This window comes from Brienomyrus brachyistius, chromosome 12, assembly GCF_023856365.1.
Source record: "Brienomyrus brachyistius isolate T26 chromosome 12, BBRACH_0.4, whole genome shotgun sequence".
Lineage (NCBI taxonomy): Eukaryota > Metazoa > Chordata > Actinopteri > Osteoglossiformes > Mormyridae > Brienomyrus > Brienomyrus brachyistius.
In genome coordinates this window covers 27,180,984-27,201,045 of record NC_064544.1, presented here as the reverse complement: position 1 = coordinate 27,201,045, position 20,062 = coordinate 27,180,984, and the positions used below count along the sequence as shown (strand labels likewise).

The 20,062-nt window shown below is 38.7% G+C and overlaps 1 protein-coding gene across 8 annotated transcripts in view; it reads left to right on the top strand.

Moving 5' to 3' along the window:
* Window positions 1-2,911: 2,911 nt before the first annotated feature.
* Window positions 2,912-20,062, top strand: part of slc4a11 (solute carrier family 4 member 11) — a 45,306-nt gene continuing 28,155 nt past the window's right edge. For 2 of the 8 annotated variants that reach the window (XM_048970264.1, XM_048970262.1), the window contains exons 1-2: window positions 13,233-13,372; window positions 13,673-13,773. Coding sequence is in view for 4 of the 8 variants with exons in the window: in XM_048970259.1 (XP_048826216.1) it covers window positions 3,089-3,149 (61 nt within the window). In the remaining 4 variants the exon portion in view is untranslated. Of the gene's footprint in view, window positions 3,150-11,354; window positions 11,377-13,228; window positions 13,373-13,638; window positions 13,774-20,062 lie in introns of those variants that run through there. The other 6 variants (XM_048970259.1, XM_048970257.1, XM_048970260.1 and 3 more) reach the window with 4 other exon arrangements.

Sequence of the window (20,062 nt, the reverse complement as noted above, 5' to 3'; positions counted from 1 at the left end):
GCAAGATTCTGTGACCGATGAGTGAGGAATAAATGACAGGTGTGGGAGGAGGGGGGTATGGCACTAAGGCCGCACGCACTCAGTGTTATGGAAGCCAAGCCTGCGAAAACAGCAGACCTAGACACCGAAGGGAACTTGTATTGGGATTCACACTGAATCTCATGTGCAATCCCTGGGGTAATAAGATGGATTATTGTCAGGTAAAAATTTGTGATGATTGTTAATAGTACACGTGAGGGCATGATCACGAGAGCTCTACATTCAAAAGAGGGTATCTTCCATCTGCCACTAGGGTGAATTATGAAACACAAACCTCTAATATTTCATTCCTTTTCCTGAGCAGAGTAGAAATCAATCGGAAGAAAACCCGTAACTCTGTAAAATGAGAACATTGAATTTTGGCTTCATGTCATGCCCCTTAAAGCAGGTTTCTTGGTGATTAGTATGCAAATGGGGTCCTATTCAATTAGCATTTAATTTTTTCCTGGAATATTACGTAAGCGAACTATGAAAGATGCTACCCATAGCCAGAAATGGGTTTGTTGTTTTCAGAGCCAAACTCAAACAGTCACTTCCCCCCCTGCACCACCCATAAAGTTTCAAAAGCTAAATAAAAACGAGTTAAGATTATAATAAGAAATACTGAAAAATTCCTCCACCCCTGTAGTGCTTCTTCATCCAGTTAGAAGTCAACCACCATAGTTCTGTCTTCAGCCAAAACCTTGATTTTTTTCCTCCATGTTCAGAGCTCTAAGGACTCAATTGAGGACATTTCTGTGCCATTCAATCTTTCATGAAACATAGTGGAGGGTAGGTAAGTATTAATCAATTTCAGAAACCTGATGCAATGATGATAGACAAGAGTAAGAAGAATGTCAATGGCAACATCAGCTTCGCTTACCACCAAGTCACACAATGTCAGCATTTCCACTAACACTGGAAGCAAAATTTGCATTAGAATTAAAAATGGAAGCAGCCTCAACCAAGATGTTGCATCTTGATTTGCCCCTTTGTCTGTCATTGCAACATTTGCTGCATCCATATCAAGTATCTCATTCTTGGTGTTTGTTAGAGACTTTCCTGTCTTTGATTATTTTTCTTGCCATGGTGCAATCGTGATATGATTGATTCATGATTGTATATAATATTAAAGTTTAACTATCAAGTAGAATCAAAAGATTGTAGCTAGTTAGCTAGTTAGCAGAACATGCTGCTTCAGCATTTCTTAAATACAGCACATTTAATATTTAGTGTAGTGACTATTTGTGGTCAACAGGGCCCCCTAAATTTCAGGGGCCCCACGCAAATGCATGGTTTGAGTGGTGTTAAACACCATCACTGCCTATAGCTCAACATATATACTTCAGCAGTCTGTCATTAAAAAGAATGGGGAATTTGGCAATTAGCAGCCATCCTGGGGTTTCGTTTCGTTTAATTTTGTTTAGTTGAGTAGACGAAGGGACCTTCATAAGCGAAGTCCCTCCATTTGGGTCTTCTTTTTTTGATATCATTGAGCTCCAAAAACTCTGGGGTTTCCCTCGTAAAGCCGTCATCCTGCCTGATCCCTGTTATCCTTTTTGAGTGGGGTATGGGATCCCTACTCTCACAGACAGTACACTAGTGGCTTCCTGAGAATTGCCCTTGTACCATTGTTTCTTGGCCGAGGTTGCAGTGCAATTTGACCTTTATCTCACCCCATGTCAGAAACAGTGCATAAGCTATGTAAAAAAAAATAAAAAATCTCTTTTGCTCCTGTACTAATCATATGAATGTATTATTGCATAACCTATTCAGGGGTGATTGGATATATATAGTTCACACACAAAAAAAACAACTTTTATATAATAACCATTCTGGGTCGAAACATAGTGAGCATTATGTATTGCATTTTGCCATGCTGAATTTCGGTCATGAAAGGATGATAGTCTAGATTATATTACTATTATTCGAAGCATATACATTACACTAATTATCTCAGACTGTAAGCAAGTGAAGACTGATCCTGATATTCTACAGACTGTATATTCATTCAGGCAGCCTAATACTGTTCTGGAACTTTAATCAAGGGTCATCCTGACTGCATCAGTGATGATTCACTCCTTAATGAAGTGACAGGAACTGTAAAGGAGGATGTCAACTGGCTTTGGGTTCGCCTGCTCCATGTGCCAAGCCATAATGACAGGAGCCCAGCAGGATGAGCAAGGATGTAGGGGAAGTACTGCTGAAGGTGTTGTATCACAGGAGGAAGGAAACTGCCCTGGCTTCAGTGTCTGAGGTCAAAAATCATACTGTAAGGGAACACAAACATTGCAATATTAAATACTATCAGGAAAATGCAAGATTATTGCAAATTCTCTGGCATTTGCATAATAATTTGAACCAGGTGAGGGTCCCACTCAGCCACAATACCACCCTGTATTTATGTATGTTTATATTATGCTGCTGGATGTACAACGTAAACAATTCACTTTAAACTACAGAAGGACTTTCACTGGTTACCTTGAGACATAACGCTACACACATAAAGGCCAAACTCAGATGCACGTTGGACCACATAAGACCAGTATACTTCCACTTACTCTGCTTGCATCTTTATCACACGATGGAGCCCCAGCACAACACCACAGAACAATAACCAAATTTATCAAGCAATGTTTTTATAGATTGTTTTAATGTGTGAAATGTCAATTTTACAAGAAAAACAAGTCTTTAGCTAAAGCTTACTATAAAGTGTGTGTGTGTGTGTGTGTGTGTGTGGGGGGGGGGGGACGTTGCATATTTATCCCCCTCGCAAACATCGGCTGGAGTACAGCAAGTTCCTCCTGATTGGCTGTGCGAACCATGCAATTAACCCCCCACCCCTCCAAAAAAAAAACTTAAAAAAAGAAAGAAAGAAAATAAAAACTCGTAGGTGCGTTGTCACGAGCACCTGTAAACTATCCTCGTGCAGCCGGTCTCAAGCGGACCTCTGAGGAATAAATAAGTTATAAAGTTATACATTTGCTTTTTAAATCATACTTATACTTTTAATACAAAGTTCCTTAATTTCAGCTGAACCCTTAAAGACGCCAAAAACACCAAGGACGACATGAAGACCGAAAAAGAAACTGGAGATATGACGGGAGTGACCGTAAATCGTTTCGCGAAAGGTAATTTTTTTCCCCAGTCGTTTAAACGTTTATTTCTTAATTAATTCTTAACTAAAAGATGTACCATTACGTAGTGTGCAGCTAAGGGGGAACCTACCTGTTTTACATCGTTTTTGAAATGCTAAGTATATTTTCTGCATCGTGTCATTAATGTATATGTATTTAAACGGGAATTGTTAAAGTATAATTATATTGATTTAATCTTACAAGTTTACCGACGTCAGTAGTAAATCTGATTTCAAAGACTATATCATTCTCCCCCGTTATTATAACAATGTAATGTCTTGGTGTAAATAAACTAATACGTTTTAAGATTTTTAAGATTTGTTGATTAACTCCTCATACAGTGTCGTTTGAACCCCCCACCGCCACGGCAAATGGTTGCTAACATGCAGGAAACGCATATTGAAAAAACAAACAAACAAACCAAAAACACCTGCAGCTCGATTGCAAATTTTGTGAACCCAGATCCATGTACGGTATATTCCATCCCAGTATGATGATCCTGCCAGTGTTTGGGGGGTGAATGGTGTATTTGTAATGGTACAATATTCAGCTTTAAGTGGGTGATTTACGTTGAATTAAACATACCGTATAAAGAGAAAAAAGATTACTATTTTTACACAAGCAGAGATGACAGACCAGGTGACCTGCTTAATGACAATTGCTTGCAGATGTAGAAGTGTGCATGGTAGAGTTTCTGCAGTTGTTCGGGATTAGCAATAGGTGTCAGGTGCATCTGAACCTGTACCTGAGAAGGTAATGTCCAGCAGTCTGATGAATGTCCTTCCAGCCTTCGAGGTCACATGGGAGATGTTTGCCGGAGTTGCTATTTTCAGAATGGCATAGTCATTTACCTGGTCAGTGCTCTCAGTGATTGTGTGAATACATAATTTCTTCCCTGTGACCCTGCTCAGGACAACTGGCGGCAAGATGGATGTGTGGATGGTTGGGTAAACCCATGTGCATTTATTTTGCCTGCCACTTTCCCCCAAATTTATAGCAAATTGTACTTGGAAAATGTATAGTGTTAATAGAGCTTCTTTTGCAGTCAGCAGTGTTAGGAATGAGAAACTTTTAATAATGTGTCTGCATAATAATCTGTCTGTACACCCCAATTTTGTTGTATACCTACCTGTCTATCAATGGTTTTATTTTTCTTGTGTACTTGTAAGTCACATTGCATCAGAGTTTCAAAATATGATTACGGACGGCAAATTTGATTATGATAAAAAGAGAATCATTTTTTTTTGCAGATTTTAATTTTAGTGTTGCTATACAGAGATGCTTGTGTAAACTGGATTCCATCAGTCGCCGTTGGGTAAGGTTGTTGACTATTAGTGCATGTTAAATTTTCTGGTGCATGTAAAGATTGGAATTAGTGGAGGAGAAATACTGTTATGGTACAGTAATGACACTGAATTGTTATATGAGGGAACAAATGCGATAGTTTTGAAAACCTACTGAATAGCTGTTTCCTTCATAAATGTGATTTTTTTTATTTTATTTTTTTTTTTTTTATGCGCTGTGCCATCCATACATATTTACCTAACCCGTGAGTTGACCAAAACATGATCCAACCAAAGGTACTGTTGCTTCCAGCAAACAGTTTCCTGAAAAAATTACTTTTTCGGCCGGCCCTATGTATAAAAAGTGTATGTTAATTTTTTTTGGTTCATTTTTAGCATTCAACTCGGAATTTGTAGTAGAAGGTCAGAAAGTATTGCTGTCTTAATTGAGTATCAAATATCTGTAATTATAAAAGGAAAGGTTTTTAATTGCTAGCTGATCTTTGTGAGACTTTACAAATGAAATTAAAGCATCTCAAGGGCAACTAATGTTCACTTGCTAGTTCCTTAAACGTATTCTTATGGTTTAATGAACTAAGGTATTTATAATAAATCATGAGTCATCTGCCATCTGGTGTTGTATGTTAAAACATACTGATGGTTACGTATGATTATTTATGACATAATGTGCAGAATTTACCTCCATATACAAAATCCCTGACACAGGCTAGCTGTGTTGTTGCATAAGGCTTTATATACCAGGTATCTTAAAAATTGAATCTTATTTTTAAAGAGAAATGGATAGTAAATAGATCATTTCTGTTTCATTACCTTGTTTTAAAATCTGTGTTAGACTTATTTACTAGAGAACAAAATGGTTGTTTGAGTCTGAATGAATTTATAACAAGCATGTCACACACATCCCCTTGAATTCTTTTGTGTAAAAACAGTTGCTGTGTTAGTTCATCAAGCCAAGGTATTTTGACCCATCTGCAGTGTAGCTAATATGTCTAATGTGTGTGAGTGGCACAGGATCATGATTTTTGCTTATTTATAGGGACATATTTCATAACCCAGTCAATTAGTCAGATTTAGATTTAGAAAATCCATTATGCATGTACGTGTTAGATTGGAAAATGGGTGTCTCATTTTTCAAAAAACAATGTGTGTATTGTCTTATCCAGTGCAATTTTTTATTGTATAGTTATGGTTGGCATCCTGCCATCTAAAAACATGCAGTACGGTAATTGGCATCTCTAAATTGCTTGTAGTCTATGATTGTGTGAGTGCAGTGGATGGATGGATGGATGGATGGATGGATTGATTAAATGCAGTGAATTTTGCAAAATGAGTGAACTTAAAAACAGCTAATGTGGTCATTGATGTATATTATTGTCATAAAAACAATATGTTTTCCATAAACCCCCCGCCCCGCATGCACACTAATGTCATCAACTTTGTTTCCTCTGACATTGACATTATAGCAATATTTTAATGGTAAACCTTTAAGGTTACATTTTCAGGGGTTAGTTCTCTGAGAAGTTCATGGCCGTGGAATTGCTAAGGGGAATATACTGCTGTCTGCTGCAAGCCTGAAGAGTCAGCATTAATTTCCCTCGTACACTAGAGGAAATGTAAAACCAATAAACATTTCCTGTAAAAGTTTATAGTGGTGTGTTTGTGAAGCATCCAGAAGAAAGTAGGAGATATCAGGGAAATGGGTCGTGTGCACACCATAAACCTGGAATTGTGTCCATGAGAGTTGTTTTTGCTGTCATTCTCTGTGTGGTCACAGTAGCATGTAGACGTACAAAAACAAAATTTTCGAAGGTCATGTCTATCTTCTAATCAACTATCTCGCCGAATAAGTTCCCTATTAATATGCAATTCTATGATGTCAATCTTGTGTAAGTATTTTCCGAATTGTTAAATAAAATCTAGCAGAATTCTATAATGTAATTAAAATTTGCTAGGCAATCACTGTCAGTAATAATAATGGAATTCATTTCAAAAGCAGAATCATGTTATTTCCTGGAATGGCATGGATGCTCAGTGGGCAGCATGTTGGGGTTTGAATGTATTTGTAGAGTATGCAGGCTCTCCCTGTGTTACCAAAACATCTATCCTGGATGAGTTGGTGTCCCTAAATTGCCCTGTGTCTGATTGTAAGTGTGTGCCATCCGATGGACTTACACCCCATCTATGATGTCCTCTCCCCATGTTTCCTAAGACAAGATCTCTGCTCACCTTTCCGTTGTATGGGATAAGCTTTTATGGAGATTAGATGGATTATTAAATGAATAGAGGCCGTGTCTTAAGTTTCCATATTTAACCATTTTCCTACTTCCTAAGTATGGCAGAGTCCTGCTTAGTAACTGTTATAACATTTTGATTAAATTCAAAACATCATAGGTTAAGTAACTCCTACCCAACTGGCAATATTCAGTTTAAAATATCTCAAGCATTTGTGCATCTGCAGTATTCAGTTTAAACTCTAGAGGGAGCTTTCCTACATTGTTTTGTAAAACTATGTTTCACACGATCCATTGATTCTGCTGTATTTGCTATATATCCAAGCTTTGATAGCTGTTACACAGCTGATTATTGTTGAAGTATAGCAGCTTCCATATTTTAAAGAAAAATGACTCAACTGAAATGAAAACTTTTGATTTCAAGGTCCAGTTGTTTTGCCACAAGAATTTGCAATTGCTTTGTCTGACTACTGATAATAGTGAGATTAAAACTCACCCAGGCCTGGCCACCAGAGGAAAAACAAACTACCTAAAACATTTAAATGTTGCCAATGCAGTAATGATAGTTACATTTTGTTAAAACTAAAATGCTTTGAAATGTGCAAATTTTAACTGTTTAAATTTGATGTATTGTTTGATCAGTGTTATGGTTAATTCCTTCAAATTATGAAAGTGTGCTCCTCTTATCAGTTTGATGCACTGTGTACTGACAAGCAACACATGTCACAAGATCTCCTACCCACAGTACAACTAATGGTGAACTTTGATCCTTCAGAGCAGTATGTGTTTCTGTTGTAACGCTATCCATCCATTTTCCAAAACCATTTGTCCTTATTCAGGGTCACAAAGGGTCCAGAGCCAATGAGCACAAGGCAGGGAAGGACCCAGGATGAGGTGCCAACCCATCACACGCCACTCACTCACACACAATTCACTCATGCCTATGGACAATTTGGTAACTCCAATCAGCCTGAGTACACTGAGGAAACCCCATGACAGCATAGGAAGGACGTGCAAACTCCCCACACAAAATCTCAGCAATGAGCCAAAATCAGGTCCCAGAGGTGTGAGGTGACAGTGCTAACCACTGCACCAACCTGCCATCCTTATTGTGTCTTAATTCTTTAAATGAATGTGTAATTTAAAAGGATCTCTCTGGTTCACCCAGTATGTACAGCATATCCAACAGCAGGGGGCAGTATGTCTATATCACAGATCTACCTACTGTATATTATGGATTAGGAGCTAGTGACTTTTTCACTTTTGGAGTAGGTTCCACCTGTTTATTTTCATGGTTCTATACATATTTAGACCAATTTATTTCAGAACTTCATTTTGTAGAAATGTAAAAGCTAGAATTGTGGAGAAACCTATATGATACTGTATCTTGGCATTTTATTGATTTGCAGTTCCAAGTATTGAGATGTGCTGTCTTTTCATCGTACTGAAGGAATATGGGATGATGAGTGCTACATACAGTCCTGACCACACACTACCGCTAGAAAAAAGGCATTATTTAATAAACCGGTATGAAGAAAGGGGAGCCAAATGCATTTAAAAGATACCACTTGGTAGAACTATGGAGTGTGTGCTTGTGAATTTTGTGCATTGCGTTACTAGTGATATAATGAGATATCAGCCTGAGCACTTGGGGGGCCTCCCAAGGGCCTTTTTTTTGCAAATATGTGTTTCCATTAAGCACACTATACCATTACAGGGTGTGTATACTCTAGCCTGGGTCATTAGTAAATCGTGATTGAGAGCCTCCCAGTGGCAGTATAAATTGCCATAAGGCAGCCGATGGAATGATGCTGCATTTCATCTTTTTGGTCGACAGTTGAATTTCTCCATTGTGCATACAAGCCTCCTGGAAGCTGGTATTCTGTTATTCTTAATGGAGTGAAGGTGTTGCTGAATTAGACCGTCTTTTTCCATATGACAGTAGTAACACAGCTACGAAAAACTCTTCCACTTCATGGCCAGGAAGCTGGTTGTTAACTTATTTATGGCTATTATTAAAATGCTCATTGGAGTCTTATATTCAACAGATCTTCACTAGCTATGGTGACAGGGTTCATGATCAGAACTAGACATAGAATCATGTATAAGGGACTGTGAGGTATCTTTGTTGGCAAAGTATTTTAACTCTAATCATTTGAGTACCTTGTGCACGTCTTTTCAAGCTTAAAAGTATTTTACCAGAATTAAATTGCAGCTGAACTACTTTGCATAACGGCTATACAACAGATTTTATGCAAATCCCAGTTAGACATAAGAAATAAAACTGTAGAGCAGGGAGTGTTTTATTATGTTGGCTAAAGGCAATGCAAATGTATTTATAGTGAGTTTTTATATCATCTGAGTTGGTTGCAGAGGCACTGTACAGTAAATGTTCATTACTGATGAAATTTAGTATGTAAATATTAATTAATTCAAATGTTTAATAGTATAGTTTCCTACATTTTCATTGATATGCTTTGATATGCAGGTCTCACATTTTGGGTAAAGAGGATGAATGACATCATCAGCTATATGCAAAGACAAAGCTTGTGACCTTTAGGTTTGCCACTCTCTATACTCATGTAGTTAGATCTCCCGCACAAACTTATTTTGAAATAAACACACCACAGCAAACAGCTCTATCACGGTGGGTTTTTATATTACTTGATCTAAGTTCAATAACAAAGGGTGGCGACTTCATTGTCAACATGTACATGACTTATAAGGAATGCAGAATATTGTTAAAACTCCAGTGATGGATTATGAAGTTAAATTTCAAGTGTTTTTCAAATGCTTTGCAACTGTTATCTATAGTAAAGTTATGGTAAACGTGCTATAAGTTGTGTTTGATTTAAAAGCTGCCACTTTCTTTTGAAACTTAGACAGGTGTCACCAAGCATGTTTACATTGCAGGTCTTCCAGTTTTTAAGTGGCTTTTGGGAAAAACATCAGTCCTTTTATGGAAATCATTAAATGTATACATGACAAACAAATTCAACTACTGGATTTCTACTGATTTATTATTATTATTATTTATTGAACTTTATTGTTTCTGTCATGAATACATTTTATCTGCTAGACTAATTCTAATAATTGTTGTGTTTCTGAACAAAATGTTGTATGTACATTGTATTTTGGTCGAAATGACATTGAAAAATCCATCCAACTTCTAACCGCTTAACGTGGCCAAGGTCACAGAGTGGCATTAAGATATAAATTTGAAGCACTGGAAGCTGCTGTGAATACAGTAAAATCCCCACTGCTAAATCAGCCCAGTGCTGAAATGAAGTTTCCAGCTAATGAGCATTTTAGATTTAAATATGAACAAGGCTGGTAAATAAACAAAATATCAAATTTTAAACATTTTTGCTCTGATAAAGTTGAATTTATGTGCGTCACCAATATCTGATTGTACTATGCACATCCCTGTTTACAGCATGCTCAGTTATTTGTGACTTAAACGCTTTGTGCACACACTTCTCAGACTGCCCCCTGGTGGTAATTGGGGGCTCGTCAGTGTCTGGCCTCCAAACACACATCGCAGACCTCTTTGCCTCACCCACCATTATTAAGATGCCGACAGAGTACTTTTATTGCCCACGGGGTCATTCCATGTTGTTGGCCTGCATCTATCAGCATACAAGGTGCTTTGTACTTTCTAAAATTTTAAATTTACTGAGAGCCCGGGGTGTGTTGTGGAACTACCCTTGGATGCCAATTAAAATGGTGAAAGGATTTTACAAGACTTGTAGGTCCTACAACAAAACACGCAGGCATGGGGTCCAGGGTTCAGCTATGTTCTGGAATTTGGAGAGAGTTGGCAGCTGATGTGAGACGGATGCCAGCGTCCCAGGTTTGCCCAGGGGAACACATCCTAACAAGATAATAGACTCCCTGGCTTGAGCTGAAAATAAATATCATGACAGTCTCTTGTTTTATAATACATGCAGTGTGCTCTTCACCGCCTGAAATCCTGAAATCCGCAAGTTTATATAATTTTCTTAATTATTAGATTATTTGTCTGAACATTCAGATTGTGTGTTGTTTTCTATTGCAGTGTTCTGTACCATAGTTCAGTAGGAGCTCCTGTAATCAGCTGTACCATAGCACACCAGATTTTCATACAATCATCTGTACCATAACAGCTGGCTCTTTTACAATCATCTGTACCATAGCACAGCTGGCCCTCCTAAATTCACCTGTACCATAACACAGCTGGCTCTCCTACAATCATCTGCACCATACCAGAGCAGGCACTTCCACAATGATCTGTACCATAGCACATCTGGTTCTCTTTCAGTCATTTTTGTTATAGCACAGCAGGCTCTTTTACATTCATCTATACCATAGCACAGCAGGCCCTTCTACAATGAACTGTACTATAGCACAGCTGGCTCTCTGTCATCTGTACCATAGCACAGCAGGATTTCATACAATTAGATAAGCTAAGGAAATTATGATGTGAAAACAGTCAACTTAAGAGAGTAACATGAGTCTGTATCCAATGTTGCAAAGCAAGCTGAAAGTAACGTATCAGTATTTCATCTCTTTTCTTAGCTGTTTTTGTTTATTAAAATGCAGGGGTGGTATCACTGTCCTCTGTGAGTGAAGGTGAACATAATGAGCCAATGGGAGGCCCAGAGAAGCTGCTGATAATGTCACAGTAGCAGAACCTTTTGAGAGCAGGTGAGATACAGCTGTTAGCCCAGTTCCTCCTAGTCCCTACCTGTTGGTTGTGTGTTCATTTATGCTCAGCTGCATTTTCTCGAAATGAAGACTTCTTAATACCTTAATGATATACATACCTTAAGTAAGTTCTGGTCACAGACTGAGGCGGGATGCCTCTGGTTCTGTGAGCTGGCTGCAGCCCAGTCTCTCGCTTAATGCTGTTAGCTTATTGAAGTGCCCATACTAAAGCATAAACTATCTGCAATAAAAACTGCATTAATTCAGCCCACAGCCGAGTTAAAAGTACAAAACATTCCTGACTAGTAACAAAGGTGCAAAGTTTTCACAAGCAAACAACAAAGAAAGTTTGCAATATCGTTAAATGTAAATGGTATTATTTGGAGTGCTGTGGAACATTTTTAAGTTTCACCAATGTTTTACCCCAACCTCCCTTTCCAAAACTACTGCAACATGCAAAATGCTCTGTGATAGCCAGAGATCTACAGTTTTTTGTGCTATATATGCAAATTTGATTTGGGTTGTTTATGAAAAAGTGTGGCTAGTGTGAAACAAGCATCCTGTGATGAACAGGGGCTACATGTACCTATTGGTACTATGTAATTATAGTACATACTGTATCCTGCTTTCTAGTAATGCTGTTAGCTTTAATATATTAACTTTCAGGTGCAAAATTATTATATTCTGCAATTTTGGAATGCCTAGCCATAGTGCTACTAAGAATATAAAATGCCATTTTAATAAATGTAATACAGAATTTTTCGCACCACATATCCAACGGGGATGTTTGTGAAATCTTTACATTTTCTAAATCAGAAAACAATGTAGTTAACTTTGAAAATAAGCTAGTATGGTTTTTCTTTAGTTTTACAAATGTCCAGTTGTTTCTTGTTAGGAGCAAAAGTACAAAGACCATGCGTTTTTCTGTTTGATTTAGACAATTCTACAGCAATAGGAGACAGAGGTCAACACCAGAAAAAAATCAGTTTTACTTTTTATTTTTCATATTGTCTGATAACTTGTGCGATTTGATTTGATGGTATTCCTAGGACCACTGTGCTTGGTATATTCCTAATGACTCCATATAAAATAAAGTGTAACACCAGTGTTTATTGTTTTCCACGTTTGGTGGGAAACTATCATTTGTCATTTTTCTAACCACTTATGCTGGGCAGCGACACCTGTGGCCTATCCCAGGCAGGGAGGTCGGGGTACACTCCAGATAGAATGCCATTCTATCACAAGGTACGTGCACACTACTGGCAATTTAGGAACACCAGTGAGCCTCACTGAATGTATTTGGACTGTAGGAAAAAACTGCACATGCATATAGTGAAGGAGGGTTTTGAACTTGCAGCCCGTAGAGCTGTGAGGATACAGTGCCACCCACTGTGTCACCCAAATATGTTTTTTAATTGGCTACAATTACTTAACAGTAGATTTTACAATGGAAACATGTCACTTAGTCTCAATATTTGTATGCTTTGAATAATTTGGTAAATGATTATTGAAACAAAGTATTATCATTGTAGTTTGTTTTTTTATTTATTTAGAGAAACAGTATATTTTAAAAATATTGTTACAAAATATGTTTTGGAGTCCATAAAAAGTGTGTTACTGATTATTATGCATCAAACAAACGAATATAAAACCCAGTGGTGTTCAGCAAGGGGACTGGCAAATAATCAACCCGTCAGAAGGTTGTGGGTTCTGATAGTATCAGCAAAGAGCAGAGCCTTTTAATGTTTGTGTCTGTAAATCAAGGAAGCGGTTGGCAGTAGGACCTGGGGCAGCCCCCCTCTCCCCCCCCCTTTCCTATTTGCAATCAGGCAGGGCTGTCTGACTCACTGCGGAGTGTCTACCCGTTTGAAAGAGAGCGGATCAGAGGTACTCTTGCTCTTACTGAGACAGGACAGAGAAATGATGATGGGCTGACTGGGGAGAATTCGCGTTTCAATCATGGAATCCAGCAAAGTTCTTAATTTTGTAGCATCTGGTGAGTCCCTGGCCCAGGTTCTGTGCTCGTGCAAAACATGTCCAAGCTTTTATATTTGTTTTCTAAGCCTACATATGGAGGTTGTGGGAGCGTCATTTGTGAGGGTAAATAAGTTTTTTTTTATGTTTTTTTTTTTTTTTTTTTTTTTTTTTTTTTTTTGCAGTGTTGGCTTTTTGATTATGTACAAGCCATGAGTGCTTGGAGATGACCTCTGCTTCTGTCTTTGATGATATTGCCTGCTTATGTTTAATATGTTTGCATTACAGCCATCGTGTCTGATTTTCACTTTTCACTTTCGAGTTTGACATTGTTCCTGACAAAAAGACACGTTACCCCCTCTGAAGTTGAATAAGTAGCGGGAAAATCCTCGACAGCACAGTACCCACTATAGGGATATACCGGTAAGATTTTTCAAAGCTCACAGCTATAAATGAAACGCTTTAATGTTCAGTGGTAGTAGAGGCAGACGTTAATCACAAGGAGTGATGCTGCCCTTGACTCAATAGTTTGCAGGATGCTTGCACTTTGCCAAGACATCTGTAGTAACCTGAACTGTTTGGGAGATTTTGTCCTGCCGCAGGTGGTTCTGTGTGTTTACTATTCTCTTGAGCAAAGCTAAAGCATTAAGTTTGTGAGAGACAGTCCTGTCTTGTAAACGCGTCATGTGTTAACATTGAGCAGACAGTCCTGTCTCATTCCATAGCTCTATATTGTATGGAGTGGCTATTGATGCATTCATCTAATACCCAAGCGTTTCTTTAAGCAGTGAACCAGCAATTATGCATTATTCTCAGAAAGCAGTTACATATACAGAAGAGGCAAGAGTAAATTGAAAGACTTAAAGATGAATATATTTTACTGTATTTTATAAAAAATATTTTGATATCACTTTGTGAGGCCTACTCGTAACACTATAGCACTGTTATCCAGGTAGAATTCGGGAGGCTGTGCAGGAGCTGTGGGGACTGTAGCATGTGAACTTTCCCAGTCCATCACCATGTTTTCAGTATTCTATCAGTTATTCAGCAAACAAGCAGCAGTGAAACACTTATAGCTTTACAGATTTTTTATCTTTAATTAAATGTTATTTAATTAAATTTTTTTATTCTGAGATGGATATTTGTGTACAAGCGTCAGATGACCTGTCTTTGCGCTATAGATCTTGTACATAACATAAACGATAAGATAAATATGAAATATTAAATAAATCAGAAGGCCTTTGCATAGAATATAGCAATGTTATATTGTATGGCATGCAGCAATGCTTTGTCTTCTGTTTGTCTGTGTGTTGTGTCAAAATCTGTCATTGTAGAGAAGTGTGATAACTGTTAGGCACTTATATGTTGGGCTTTAAGCAACATTTTTGTTCATTCTGTTTTGCCGTTTTGTTTTTTGTCTGTCTTTTTTTTAGTTATTTATGTCCCTCTTTGGAATGCCAGTTTAGATGTATGTTATTGGTTTGTTGGTGCTTAAAACACCATTCACTGTTTGAATTTCCTTTGGCTGAAAGAAAATACTTTTCTTATTACAGACATAAGGCAACTTCGAAGTTGGAACGCTGTTTCTTGTGATTTGTGGCTTTAAGATTAAAACAAATGAAAGGTTTTTACACAAACATGTTGCAATGGAATCACAGTACATTTCAATGAGGCTCTGATTGAACCATTTAATTACAGATCACGCATGCCCAACATGATGAAGGTTAATTTCATGTTAATGTGTAAATAGATGGTAGAAAAGACAATGTGTCACTGGCTTTGCTGAGGGAAACGGATTCCATGGACAGTTTGAGGAATTCAACGTAGCCTCTAGGTGTAGAACTAACGATCATGCATGTTCAGGTTTATCATGGGGAAATTATTGTTAAATTATTGTTGCAGAATCTCTCTGAAATGAATAGTTTAGGGGAACAAATAAAACTAGAAAAAAAGAAAGTCAAACATTTTCCCTGAATGTTTGAGATACTGTGTCAAGGCCCCCAGCAAGGTTGAAATTGTTTCAAGATGTTGAAGGCCATCACAATCGTGCCGATAAATTCCAGCCACACAGGGCTTTCTCTAGCTGTACATCTCCATCTTTTGGGCTGATCTGAAAAATTGAAGTGGATTTTTAAGATGTCCATTCCCTGTTCCTTGGCCCATTTGCCTCTGATGGGTGGAAAATGGCTCACCATGAGCTGAACCATTAACAGACATCGCAAATGCCCAAACTGGGGCCCTGTGAAGAACATTCACAGTGTAACTCCACTGGCTTTAATCAGGGCTAAACTATCACGTCGAAAACCTGCTCTTATCTGCTCGGAGCAGCCGGCTTACAGAAATGGGGCTGCGTGGCTTTAATTGAGTGAGAGGAAGAGGGCAATGTGCAAACAATTAGCAGGATTCCCCAACAGCGGTTAAGAGGGGAACAGCAGAAGGCAGCCTAGTTGGAACAGAAGTCTGGGGAGAGGAGGTTTGTCCACATACTTCGGGTCTGTACATCCCTCCTCCTTAGCATTTCTCAGAATGCTCATCGGCAAACAGCCCGTAGAGATGTTATGGATCAGACGAGCACTCCCCGTTGATTTGTTTAACGTGCCCATAAGCCATTCTGCCAGGACCATGCTTTACTTTCATCTTATGGGTCAAGAATGTCAGACATGTTTATTCTACCTGGGTGGCAGGCATAATCCTAGGAATCATTGTCAGAAAGCTGTGATTGGAACATTTAGAAAATGATACTTGAACACAAAGCTGGCAGTCTGGCCCAGAGGGTGGTGCACCTCTAGGGTTGCAGGTTTGAAGCTCAGCCCTGCCCTCTGTCTGCGTGATGTGCATGTGCTTCCCCTGTTGTGTAGGCTGCCTCGGAGTGCTCTGGCTTCCTCTCACAGTCCAAAGATATGGCATGGTTGTGCCCTCTCGTGGATCAGTACTGCAGCGCCAACAGCTATAATTGACAGCTGCTGTACTGCATAATAACTAATGCTGCTTGTTATGGGCGCCACACCCATCCATAGCTGATGATTGGCTGGAAAATGGCGGGAAGAGTAAAAATTTGATGACTTGAACTGGGAATTAAACGCACGTCTGAGACATCAGTAATGAGATCATTTAATTATTTATTATTAATTTTATGAATATAATTTTATTCCCTTTCATGTGAACTAGTGTATTACTAAATAGCTTTCTGCTTAAAATACTGGTTTATTTCCATGCATCTCGGTGGAGTACATAGAGTAGATGAGTACACTAAAACAACATACAACATGCATGGTATTTTATATTTTCCCTTTTATAGATCATACATGCATGTGGTTCTGCATGTATAGCCATTAAAACCTGACTGCACTTATCACACATCACCTTTTCACTTTCAGCTGAAATGAAGGCTCATGCATGTACAAAACAGGAAGTGGGCATGTGCTGGTGTTTTTAATGGTGCGTTCTTTTTAGTTGTGGGTCAGAGAACGCCGAGGAAGTGGTTGCAATCATATTGGCACCATACTTGGACACTGGTGAGCTGTAACAGTCATTAGGTACTTAACCTACAAGGTCACTGAAGATGTCAGTAGTCATAATTACTACTCAGTTTTCTTAAATGGTACAGACTGAGGTTTAATCTTGGTGCCTGGTTGAGATGTATCCTGTGCTTGTTCCAAAGAACATGGTTGATAAATTCAGCCTCATAAGTGTATAACGTTTAAAGGCTTTAGACTTTTATTTGTATGTCTCCTTTAGGCTGAACAGTGTTAAGTGGATACAGGAAAGGCTGTGTACTGAGGTCCAGCTACCATCTGCACCAGTGTGTATTATTGTGAGGCATGATCTGCACATTTTGGTTTATGAACATGAGCAACATGCTTGCTTGTTTTCACACTTAGTCTGCTGATCATTACCAATCCGGAAAGAAGGTGTGCTGATGGCATGCAGTGATATTCTGAGAAGACGGAAATTCAAGGGTTATGGTTGTGATTTGTTTTAGTTATGATGTGATCTGTCTTCCAGTCTCATTATAATCAGGTGTAACCTTTTGAGAAGTCCTGAAATAATGATGAAATGTGCAAACGCAGGATGGTTTACTCTGCGAGCTCGTCTCCTAGCATGGCTGATAACAGAGGATTGCATGCACTAGCAGAACCCAACGGCACGAAGGTGTTTACAGAAAGGAAATGCAGCAAGTCAGGGCAGTAGCTTACTGCAGTTTCAGTCACCGAACCGTTACGCTTCACCCTTGAAATGCAGAACAGCAGATTTGCAAAGGCTGCTTGTGGTCTTCATGAAAAAAAGAAGCAGGCATCAGAAGTGCACTCGCAGGCTTCCTGTTCACTGGCAACTCCACTTGCACTGAGGACATGGCTGCTTGTGTCTAGAACGGCGTCTTCTGACCCACCCTATTTATAGTCTCGCCAGGTGGTTACAAGTAAGCTCTTCTTTGAAGAATTTCTTCCCAAATGAAATCTCTGTACTGAATTTCACTACTACATTTTTACATTTAAAATATTTAGCACACACTTTTGTCTGAAGCAATGTACAAGTAAGGCAAATAGCACATGTGCAGGACTCAGCTAAGCATGAGTTCGGCTAGGCTGAGCCTCCAGTGATTGACCAGGTGCACAACTACACAACAGCTACACAACTACACAACAACTATTAACAAAGAACCTAATAAGACTAATCAAAGGCCTGTAAGTGCAACATAAGAAGAAGCCTGACACTCAGCAGATCTAAAGGTTATTCTAAATACTTGCATACACATCAACAAAGAGCGAGGGCCTTAGCATACCAGAAATTACCTATAACCAAAAATACAGATCACAAGACAATGCTAAACCAGCTGCTAACCAACACTTGCCAGCCAGGCAAAGGCTTCAAACAGTACAGATACTTGCTGCTACTACTGGCCTGATACTATAATTTATGTGGAACACTTGAATTGCTTTAGATGAACCTTGACCTGCATTATATAGCTGCAGAAATCAAATGTATACTTTTGTTCCCTGTAGACATACGGTGATTATCTGTAATTGCGCATTGGCTGCTTTCACAGCAGTGTCAGCTCAGTAACAAGATTGTAGTTTAGTATTTGTTGTAACCCACTGGAAAACATTTCATTATAATAAGCAAAATGTTTGTCACACAGGTGGAGTGAGGCTCTGGATCAAAGTTGTGCTCCACACTCCAGTTCAGAGACTATAAAGGGCAAAAAAAAATGCATCTATTAATTTGGTGATTGGTTTGATAAAAGGAAATACAATGTTAGAAAAGTAGCATGATTGATGAGCATGCAGTCTTTTTTTTTTGCATTTCAAACTGAATTTTATTAAAAACAGCTAACAATAAGGTCAAGAATTTCCAGATGAAGCTGACCAACATATAGTTTGAGATGTGATTTCATAACAAATGGAGGCCATCCAGTGCACAGTAATCATACCCAGTGTTATTTTTTCTACTTGTCCACCAGTCTGCTTTATTCTGAAAAAGAACATCCCCTTTTATCCTGTTATTTTGAAAAAATAGTGAGCATTGTCCCTTATTTTTATGGGACTGAACAGTGAGCTTCCCTTTTCTTACTTGTACTGTTCAAGGTCAGATATCCAGGTGCCAAAATGTGCCTAATGAATCGAGATGCAGAACAACGCGTGCCAAGAGTGATCCAAGAATCCAGAGTAAAAAGACCATCAAAAGACTAGACATGGTTCAGAAAGGAGCAAGCTCAGTACCTCGCAAAGGCTGTGGTCCTGGGAGCTCCTGTATGTCTTCCTTAGACTAATTAAAGATGTCTCATGTATTCAGGTGAAACAGGGCGTGGTTTGGGGGTGTGTGGTCCCTGAGTGTGCTGACTGGAGGCTGGGGATGCAACGATAGGTCTTTAGAAACAAAATATGAGGGTTTACTTAATGTAAAATGGTTGATTCTAGAAGGTTACTTTTGTAATTTGTAATAATAAATAAGATGTGTAGCTTCTGTGCTTGGGATTGCGCAACGGAGCTTCAGATTGTATTTCAGTGCATTTCCCCCAATTAGTGCCTTTTATTAAATTTATGAGGCCCAAGCTAACAAAACGGACGCAGCTCCTTCATATCACACTGGCTGCGCTCGAGTCGTGTGTCTCCTTGGCTTGATACGGTGGCTATAACAAGCTGGACAGATGTGCAAGACCTGCTGGCTGCTAAACGAAAGGGGGTCTGGCTCTTTAAGGGCAACCTTGCAGCGTGAAACTAGTACTAAAGAGAAGCAGGAAAGCAGAGCAGTTATCACACACAGACATGATTGTTGCGTCTAACAGATGGAGAAAGTGGTCTAATACTTATGAAGCTCTAAATTCTAGACTGAAGTGTTCATTAGAAATCTTTAGCAGTATCTGTGTAACTATGTACCTGCAAGTACAAGGTCTGAAAGAACTTGTAAATCAATATCGTACAATAATTGATAATGCTTGACATTAACTGCACCTTCGTAACAACTTCAAATGATTATAATGTTTGTTATCATCATATATTAGTTATTAATGTATGATAACATTTAGGTATGTTAAGAATAGAATCTTAAGGTATGCTTACATGTTGCTTATGAATGTTCTATGCAGTCTTTATACATTATGAAGGTGGCCTGAATGTTTTACACCTGTTTTATAACGGCATTATATAGGTGCAGTTAATGTGAAGCGTGACCCAAGTATTGGCTGGGAAGTTCCTAGTCTTCATAATGCTCA